At 36.2% G+C, this 10,574-nt stretch overlaps 1 protein-coding gene across 1 annotated transcript; it reads left to right on the top strand.

Annotated features, from left to right (window-relative positions):
- Window positions 1-2,982: 2,982 nt before the first annotated feature.
- On the top strand, window positions 2,983-4,023 carry LOC149148221 (putative tRNA pseudouridine synthase). The gene has a single exon (XM_089442105.1). The coding sequence runs from the start codon at window positions 2,983-2,985 to the stop codon at window positions 4,021-4,023; it is 1,041 nt and encodes a 346-aa protein (XP_089298231.1).
- Window positions 4,024-10,574: the final 6,551 nt, after the last annotated feature.

Below are 10,574 nucleotides of genomic sequence, written 5' to 3'. Positions count from 1 at the left end.
TGGACTCACTTGGATGCTTTGAGCTTGATTGTACACCATTGTAAGCAGTTTGGCAAGGAAATTAATAGGAATTGCAGTTATTTTTATGGGATCCCTGTAGTGTGGTGTTTTAGCATAGTTTCTTATTTTGTTATCAGTTGTTTACATATTTATGTATGCCATCATCTATTTCACTGCTTCTAATTGAATGATATCAAGATAGATAGGTAGAATCCATTGTTTGTAGTGCTCTACCTTGGGAAATCACAGTATTCCATGTTTTCTATTGTTTGAGAAGGATCCATGATTGCCACTTGCCCTTCTCAGTTCCTCACCAGTCTTAGACACCTCACTTCACTTAATTTAAAGTGCTAAAGCCTATACCCACCTTGCCCCATAGAACACGATGCATTCTATCCTAATTTCCCAGACCTAAACTGCCCAACTCCATCTGATCTAGCAAACAAATTCAATCAAAACCCTTCAAGCTACTATACCTAGCCTAAAATCCCTATCTGATCTAGTCACATTGACTGAGATCCTAAAGGAGAGAGCCCTCTCCCGACCTTGTAGGGCTAGCTACAAGGTTAAGTGTCTTGTGGTTACCCTGGAAGCTTGCCTTCTTTAGCCTAAGGTAAATCCAGGTGATAGCATGCTCAATGAGAAGCTCTAATCCAAACTTAGTCAATTTATGCCTCCACCTGAGCTCCTATTTCCTTGCATAAATCCTGAGGAAATTAGCCCTTGTTATTTATGAATTTCCTCCAAATTGATTGCGCAATTCCCAAGGATTTATCATTGATTGGATGTAACACGTATACACTCAAAACTAGTCTACAATTGATGTTACACTACCTTGGAATCTCCACCACAACTGAAAATTTTGAATTTCTGGCATACATGAGCTATTTTTGGTTGATTGATCTATTAACTAGATAATCTCTGAGCTAGACTATTGTCCCACTTCACAAACTTACGTCCAACTAGTTTTGTTAACTGTTAGAACTAGTTTAACTGAGTACAACTAGAAATAAATGAATTAGATTGCTATAAATTAGCAATCACAAATTCATAACTGAACTCCAAGCCCTCTAACTTGAATTTACTGAGCTAACTGAGTGACAAGAGCCATCTCACCTTAGTTAACAACCTCCAAACTATCTGCTAATGTGGAAATTTCAAATTTTCTCAATTTAACCAAGACTAAGTCAAATTAAGCCTTTCTTGCTACATTTTTTCAACGCTCCCTCTTAGCAAGACAGGGATGATCTACCACCCCTACCCTACACTTGTGGAATTCAAACTTTCCTCTTGACAAATCATTTTTTAATATGTTAGCATCTTGTTCCTCTATCGCAATGTATTGTTGCAACATTATCCTCCTCTACACATAGTTCCATAAATGATGATACCATATATCTATATGCTTGGATCAATCATGAAATACCAAATTCTTAGATAGATTAATGCAACTTTAATTATCACAATATATCACATTTGGATCCATCTACTAACCAAATGGTGACACAAGCATATTTCTCATCCAGATCACGTCACAGTTTCTTGACTTGTAGCCATGTATTCAGTATCTATTGATTTGAGCATCCACATACCTCTACTTCCTTCTGTACCAGGAAATTGTTGTGGACCCAACACTGAAAATTCCACCTAATGTACTCTTTCGTTTAGATGGACTCCCTGACTAATTTTCATCTATGAAGCCATGTGGTTCCACTCCCTCTATCCATCTGTACCATAACCCATACTAGGTAGTTCCTATGAGGTAATGTAAAACATGCTTTGTTGCCTTCCAATACAATTTGGTCAGCCTAACCATAGCTTGGCTCATCTAGTTGAATACATAGCACATATATGGTCGCACGTTCACAAGATACATCAGTGAACCCACAAGCTATCGATAAATGGTAGCATCAACCTCTTCACCTGAAGTGGTATTCTCATTCCTCCAGTTGGTCGCTAGAGTATCTCCATGGGCTTACAACTCTCCATGCAAAATATGTGCAGTATCTTAATGGCATATAAACAATTCCCCATCACCTTGCCATACTTCCAGCCTGAGGAATTAGTGCATGAGACCCACGTCTTTCATCTCAAATCCCTTGAAAGTTACCCCTTGTAAGAGTGTTATGAATATAATTCAAAACAAGTAAATAAATAAAATAAATGTAAATATTAAATAATCAAATATTAATTAGGTTAAATAGTCATTAAATTAAGTGAAAATGCATGTCTAAAAGACATGCCCAGTAACAAAAGGACACTTGCTTAAGTATATATATGCAGGTCCTCATTGTAACATTCATCACTTATACATTTATATATATATAATAAATTATTATTATTAAATACCTCTTGTGTATTTTTACATTCAAGTCTTCAAGCTATTAGTTTTTATGCTTCAGTGGTATCAAAGCCATGGCACATAATATAATCATGTGGATCTTTGAACGTTGTTCACTGCACAATGTGCCATTACGTTCACGTCCTGATTGCGTTGAGCAGTTTAATAAAATTCAAGAAGAATTTCAACGTTTAGAAAAATAATATGTAGAAGTTAAAGCATGTCAAAAGGAAATCGATAATAAGGAAGATGATAGTGATGTTGAAAAGAAACAAGTTGAAGATGGTCTTGATATGGATGAAAATGATATAGATCAAGATGATGATTCTGATGAAGATGATCTTGATATGGATGAAAATGATATAGATCAAGATGATGATCCAAATGAAGTTGATATTGATATGGATGGGAATGATACAGATCAACAAGATTATCCAGATGAAGATGATGAAGATGTGAGGATCATTGATTCTGATGATAAAAAGGAAATGAAAATCACTTATTTTGATGATGGTGGTGAAGAGGAAAATGAAAGGAGTGGAGAGATAAGAAGTGGAGGAAATGAATTTAAGGACATAAATAGAGTTGTTGATGATGAAGATGCAAATATTACTCATTCTAATGATGAAAAGGAAGTGAAAATGGCTAGTTATGATAATGGAGATGAGTTAGATTTAGATAGCACAAATATTGGCAGTGGAAGTGTTGTGGAAAGGGACTTGCCAAAGCTTCGGTTTTCACTATTAGCTTCCAAAATATCCCAGTATCCAAAAAATAACAGACCTCTCCCCTTTCTCAAAATCTCTCCTATCATATTGTCCTTACCTCAAACTATCTGTGTTAGCAGCTCTAGCACTAGCATTAAAGCAAATCCAGATTCAGCTGAAGCAGAGTCGCATAATTATCCAAATAATCAGAACATGTGCAAACCCATTACAAAGAGGAAGGTGGAAATTTGTGTTATTTACATTGAGAATAATTACAGAGGTCTGCAAATTCAGCGGGACTCTGCTTGTACAATCACAATTGAGGATGAATTGGAAAATGTTATTCTCAAAGCAGGAGGGATACTTGAGAGTAACTATGGAAATCTACATAAATTCAGATCAAAGAGAAGCAGACGAACTAACAAAGGGGCACATTCTCTAGCTACAATAATAACAATGAAAATGGAGATCCTTAATGGTGCTTGGGAGGAAGATCTGGATGGTATAGCACTTGCAGATGTTATCAACGGGAATCTTCCATACAAAATAAGTATTTTCAGCATTCTTCCGGTGAATAAGAGATTCGATGCAAGAAATGAATGTAATAGTAAAAAATATGTGTATCTTTTTCCAGCTAAAGTTGTAGGCATTGGAAATTCCAGCAATCCTAAAGAAATACAAAGTCATGTCAGAGAATTCATGGATACATTGCAATTGTTTAAGGGGAGGCATCCTTTTCACAATTACATTATTTGTATTGAGTACAGAAAGCATTCACCCAAGAGTCTTATTAACATATCCAGACCAAATTATTTAGTTCAGAAAGGATCCAACCTGAAATCAAAGTCTAGTTTAGAAATTGAAGCGCAACGTTTAATAGAGCTTAAGAAAACAGAATGCAGAAGATCTGCGAGGCCGTCTTATACCTCTTCCTCGTGTCTTCTACCCATTCGCCCTCCCCACTTATCACTGTAGCCAACGTCAAGGGTTCAAATCTGGCAACATTCTCACCCATAGATCTACATGTGTTTCTATCTGCAGCAACAACTTGGAGCAGTCGGATTTTATGTGGGTACTGCTCAGTTCTTAGCGAAGTGACCTTATCTCCAAGGCCAGTCTCTTATGCTTCCACCATGACATGTCGCCAATTTACGCTACCTCCATTTTCAAATGGTGTGTCCGGTCAAAATGGTCATACAATGGTTTTACGCTGCCTCCACCATCAAATGGTGTGTCCAGTCAAAATGGTCATATGATACAGTGCCCTCGATACATAAATTCGACCCATTAACTTGGTTTTATGCTGCCTCCATCAGACCATCATTTTTTCCGTGGTCAATTGATACACTCAAATAACATGCCCATTTGATCTCCGTCCTCCACCCTCCGCCATTATTCCATGAAATTTATTCCTCGTCATACCCTGCCTTCTCACTGTCCCAATGCTGATATTCGTTAAAAATAAAAAATAAAAAATAAAAAATAAAAAACATAACAAAACACAACATTGTCGTCTACTTCTCCTATCGTCAAGCGTGGCATCTACAAGGTCAATGGGTTCCGTCGATGTTGTCGTCTACTCCTACCATCAAGCATGGTGTCCAAAAGGTCACGGATTCTGGTGACAGTTCAAACTTGGATCGTTGCGTTTAATTTTTATTAATTAAGATACAGATAACATAAACTTTATGTGAATATATATATATATCTATATATATATATATATATATATATATATATATATATATATATATATATATATATATATATATATATATATATATATAGATATATAGATATATAATCTATATATAATGTTATATTTATAACTAATTTATAGTTTATAATTATTATATATATAATAAATATATGAGTAATTCAATTAAAAAAAAACAACGAAAAATTAGAGTAAAAAAAAAATTAGAGTTATAAAAAAAATTCAGGGGAATATTATTGATGAGCTATATGACAAGAAGATGGCCAGATTATATACATCGAGACGACATACACTAAGTGAAGAAAATCCACAACATTAAAGCTTTGAGGAAAAAGCTTCTGAAGGAAGGGGCTATGTTATGAATATAATTCATAACAAGTAAATAAATAAAATAAATGTAAATATTAAATAATCAAAAATGGATTAGGTTAAATAGTCACTAAATTAAGTGAAAAGGCATGTCTAAAAGACATGCCCAATCATGAAAGGACACCTTCTTAAGTATATATATGTAGGTCCTCATTGTAACATTCATCACTTATACATTTATATATATAATAAATTATTATTATTAAATACCTCGTGTATTTTTACATTCAAGTCTTCAAGCTATCAATTTTTATGCTTCAAAGAGTTTATCAGCTCATCATCACCTGTCAATATTAAATAATCAACATATAAAACAATGATAAGCAATTTACCTCCTACGAAAATATGATAGAGTTTCACATCTGCTTCACTTTTGGTGAATCCCAATCCCATGAGATAACTATCAATCTGAGTGTACCAAGCTCGGGGTGCCTTCTTAATATTGTACAATGCTTGCCTAAGTTTGCACACACTCTCGATAAAATGTCCCAAAACCTTTTGATTTCTCTATGTACGCTTCCTCCTCAATAACACCATTGAGAAATGTTGTTTTTACAACCATCTGGGGGATATTCCACCCCATTTGCACAGACAGTGCAAGAATTGATCTAATGGATGGGTACCTTGCTACGGGAGGAAAGGTTTCTTCATAGTCAATTCCCTCAACTTGATAGAATCCTTTGGCCACAAATATGGCCTTATACTTCTCTATAATTTCGTATGCTACATGCTTAACTTTGAAGATCCATTTCGAACCCACAACTGATTTTTTTTTTTGGTCTTGAGACCACTTCCCAAACACTGTTCTTTATGATGGATTCATATTCGTCCACCATTACATCAACCCAAACTAGTTTCTCAACTGCTTCCTCAAAATAGGATGGCTCATTCTCTACAAGCACATTCATTAGATCCATGTAGCCAAGGTACCTCTCAAGTGACCTCCTTTATCTACACAAATTCAAAGGAGCTCCTACATTCTCCCTCGCATCCTGCACTAGTATTTCAGCTTCCTTATTTATTTTCCTACCTTCTATGGACAATTTTTCTTGAGTGGATGTCTCGACTTTGCCTCATCTCTACTCCTCCATTTATGGTTGCTCCACAACTTCCCGAGGCTCCTCCTTTGGAGAGAAAATATCCTCTTCTAGTGGGATTTGAAGCTCCCTCTCAAGAGAGCATCTCATTGTTTTCTCCTCATCAAACATTACAGACCTTCATACAACTGTCATTCTGAGGGAAGGTAAGTACACTCGATAATTGTGTGGAGTTTCAATGTATATCACCAAAACTCCCAACTCCATTGTCGGCTCAATTTTCCTCCTCGAATATTTGGAGACATGGCAGTAAACCAAGGCTCAGAAAAATTTGAAATGACACACATACAACTTTATCCCGAGAAGGCCTCTTCTGGTGTAATCATACCAAGAATCCAATGAGGACTTCTATTTTGCAAGCAGATCGTTATGTTACATGCCTTTGCCCACAAATGCAATGGCAAGCCTTGGTCCTGTAGCAGAGCTCTCGTAGCTCCTACAATGTTTTGGTTATTTCTCTTAGTTACCCCATTGTGCTTTGAGTTCTGGGGAGTTTTCAGTTCTCTTCAAACTCCTTCTTTAGCAAAAATTCCTTGAATTCATTGGAAACATACTCACCTCCATTGTCACTCCTAAGAGCCTCCACCTTCTTACTTGTCTCTTTCTCGACTAGTGCCTTGAATTCTACAAATTTTGAGAATGTCTCATCCTTCTTCCATGTGAATAGGATCCAACACTTACTTGATAAATCATCAATAAAAATAACAAAGTATTTATGTCTAGTAGTGGAGGCATTGAGAAGGGTCCATAAACATTAGAGAGAACTCTCTCCAATACTGCATTTTCTTTGTTATCTCGATCATGGAATGTGGATTTTACATACTTCCCCAAGGTACAACCTTTACAGACATCCTACTGCTCAAGTGATCCTTTAGGGAGGCCAGTGGTTATTTGCTGCATAATTTTAAGGGCGGCATGGTGCAGATGACCAAGTATTATGTGCCAAAGTTCACTGACATCGCGAATTTTCATTTTCTCTACCTTACTTCATAATGCAATGAAATCTTCCGCATCAATTTTGTACATGTTCTTCACATAAACTCCAATCTGTTTCACCTGCCCAGTGGCAATGTGTCTTAGAAAGGATTTCCCTTTACTGGATATTACATAATAGTCACAGTCTTCTAAAACTGCTATAGAGATGGGGCTCTTCTTCAGGCCTAGTAAAAACATGACATATTTGAGGTGAAGAGGGGATCTCAAATCCCTCTTAAAGGTTATTGTACCAATCTCGGTAGCATTGTCCCTTCCATCATCCCCAAGCTTAATATGCATCTGGAGATCTTTCTCCTTCGGGTCACTAAAAAACTCTCTACACCTTTTCATGTGGAAAGAGGCACCTTATTACAAGTACTACACACTCCCCATCATAGTTTTAGCCGTGCATGTGATCAGGGTGAGGTCTAACTCGAATTGTGAATCTAATGCTTCATCTACTGCTCCACATGTGTTCTTCTTGCTAGATTGTTTTTGTGGACACTTTGTATCATAGTGCCTAAATTCATGAGAATTGAAGCATTCTATTTTGGAAAAGTAGTTCTTATTACCCCCTAGTTGGATTCTTGTTTGATTTGATATTTCTTCCCTTTGTTATTGTTTCCCTTTCCAACCAATGTAAATTTTTCTTCATCCTCTCCCTTGGATGAACTTTCTTCTCTAGTATTTCTCATGATTTCTTCTTGTACCAAATCAGACCATAATCATTCCCAATTTTGTAATTTCTCCCTCCCATTCACTAAGTCCTAGTAGCCATGCTACGATTTTGGAAGGCCTATAAAAGCTAGGATCACTAGGTTATCTTTTGCAACATTCACACTAGCCCCTCCAAGCTCACCCCAAACTTATATAAATCTGGTGAGATATTGTGGAATAGTATCATTCTTCTACATCTCAATGTTTCAAAGTTTATCTTTAAGGGCCAAATTTCTATGGTCACTGTTATTCTCGTATAGCTTAGTATCCACATTGTGAATGAAGTTTCTTTGCTATCAAGATTTGAGACAATGTGGTCTCTCACTCCCTCCAGGATTAGTCTCCTCACCTTGTATTCCATTAAGCTAGGTTCTAGACATTAGTTGACCATGGTTTTGGAATGTTTGTATTGATATATTCCAACAATCCATTATCATCAAGCACTCCCTCCATGCAATCCTTCCCAGAAATTAAATTTGAGCTGCCTTCCAAGGCATACTCTAGTCTCATACCATTGAAGGCCATTCTCCAAAATATGAAGAAATATTGCTACAGTGAAGCTCCAAATTTGAACATCTTGAGGAAAAACTTCAGAATTCTTGTTCTAATATGAATCCTACTCTAATACCATGTAGAAATATGGTGATATAATTGCAATTGCTCAATAAATTTAATCTAAATCAAGAGGCACAATTCTACTCTACTACTCTACGAAAACAATTCAAAATTTAGAACAACATTCGCAAACATGCATCAATCACATACATAATTAAATAGATTTATATAGGGGAAGCCAACTAGTAAAAAACCCTTAATCCTACTTGCATTAATCAGATGAATAGTGAATCTATTACAATTGCTAGCTCACTATGAGCTCAACATACAAAAGAATAATTCTTCTCTCTGCTCAATGAGAATTCTAATCCATACTTAGTTAATTTCTTCCCCCATACGAGCTCCCATATCCTTGTGCAAATCCTAAGGAAATTAGCCCCTATTCTTTAGTAATTTCCTTCAAAGTGGTTGTACAATTCCCAAGGATTGATCATTGATTGCGTGCAACACTTGTACACTCAAAACTAGTTCACAATTGATGTTACATTGCCTCAGAATCTCTACCACAGCTAAGAAATTCGAATTCCTTGCATGCATGAGCTATTTTGTTGATCGATCAGTTAACTAGATGATCTCTGAGTTAGACTACTATCCCACTGCAAAACTGACCTCCAACTAGTTCTATTAATTGTTATAACTAGTTTAACTGAGTACAAATGAAAGTAATTGAATTGGATTGCTATAAATTAGAAATCCCGCATGCATAATTGAACTCCAAGCCCTCTAACTCAAATTTATTGAGCTAACTGAGTGACAAGAGCCATGTCACCTCAGTTAACTGCCTCCAAGTTATCTGAAAATTTTGAATTTTCTCAATTTGACCAAGGCTAAGTCAAATTGAGCCTTTCTTGCTACATTTTTTTCACAATTATTTGGGTATATTGTGGATATTTGTAGGGGATCTATATTGGATAAGAAAAAAGTCATAAAACCCTAATCATCGTCAATGAATCTATGAATGACCCTTGTGATCCTGCAAAGGAAATATTTTCATGGCTAGAAGCACAAGTTGCAGATATAATTCATAATATGAATCTCCTCATGGCGGCCCTATGTAATAAGCTTAGGATATTTGGAGAAGATGGGGTTTCTAATACATAGGACACATTAGAGGGTAGATCAAGAGATAGAGAATAAAAAAATATGTAGACAAAGAAAGGACCCAAGAAATATCAACCCAGTTCAAGTCTCGTGAATCATTCACAGTCCCTGTTCAAAATGGAAGCAAAGTTTGATATCAAGTCATATCAAGGTGAGATGGTGCTCTCAAGCTAAATCACTAGTTACAAAAATTAGAAGTGTATTTAAGTGTCCATCATGTTCAAGAAGAACATAAGATTTCATTCATGCAATTGAAATAAGAGGGCCATGCTCTCACTTAGTGGGAAAGCCACATAAGTGGGAGGACTTTAAAACCATCATAAAGTCACAATTTTACCCCATTGTTTATGTAGAGGACCACTAGATCTAGTGGCACTACTTAGGAAAAAGCAAGGGCCAAACATATAGGAGTACACAAAAGAGTTCAAAAAGATGGTCATAATGTTAGGTATCTTGCTAAAGAACCTATATGTACTCCTAAAGTATCTAAGGAGTCTACACAACCATCTTTGAAAGAAAGTGATGTTGTTCAAGGCTAGATCGGTGAATGAGGTTTGTGTGCAAGCACAACACATGGCTTGCATACAAACAAAACACCTAGAGAACACAAGCCTAAAGAAAGGGAAATCAAGTGGATCCAAGTAGAAGGAGAAACAAGATGCTTCTAAGGAGGGGAAGAAGAAGTGGAATGGGGAAAGATAAGAAGATAATAGCCATAGCAACTAGTGCAAATATCTAAGAAACCGTTGCAACCATTACAACATTGACGGCCATACAGAGGAGAAGTGTTAGAAGTTGCATTCAAAGATTAACCTGGAGAACAAAAAGAAAGACAATAATAAGAAGAATCTCATGGTTATTGATTCGAGAAACCAAGTTGAAATCACCTCGAACAGAGATGAGAATATTTTCTATATGTCAGTGCAAAAGGAGGT

This window comes from Pinus tabuliformis, chromosome 9 (assembly GCF_031772625.1).
Source record: "Pinus tabuliformis cultivar Carrire ecotype Pingquan chromosome 9, CPIR1, whole genome shotgun sequence".
NCBI lineage: Eukaryota > Viridiplantae > Streptophyta > Pinopsida > Pinales > Pinaceae > Pinus > Pinus tabuliformis.
Note: the sequence above shows the minus strand (reverse complement) of the source record. Positions and strands in the feature narration are given on the sequence as shown.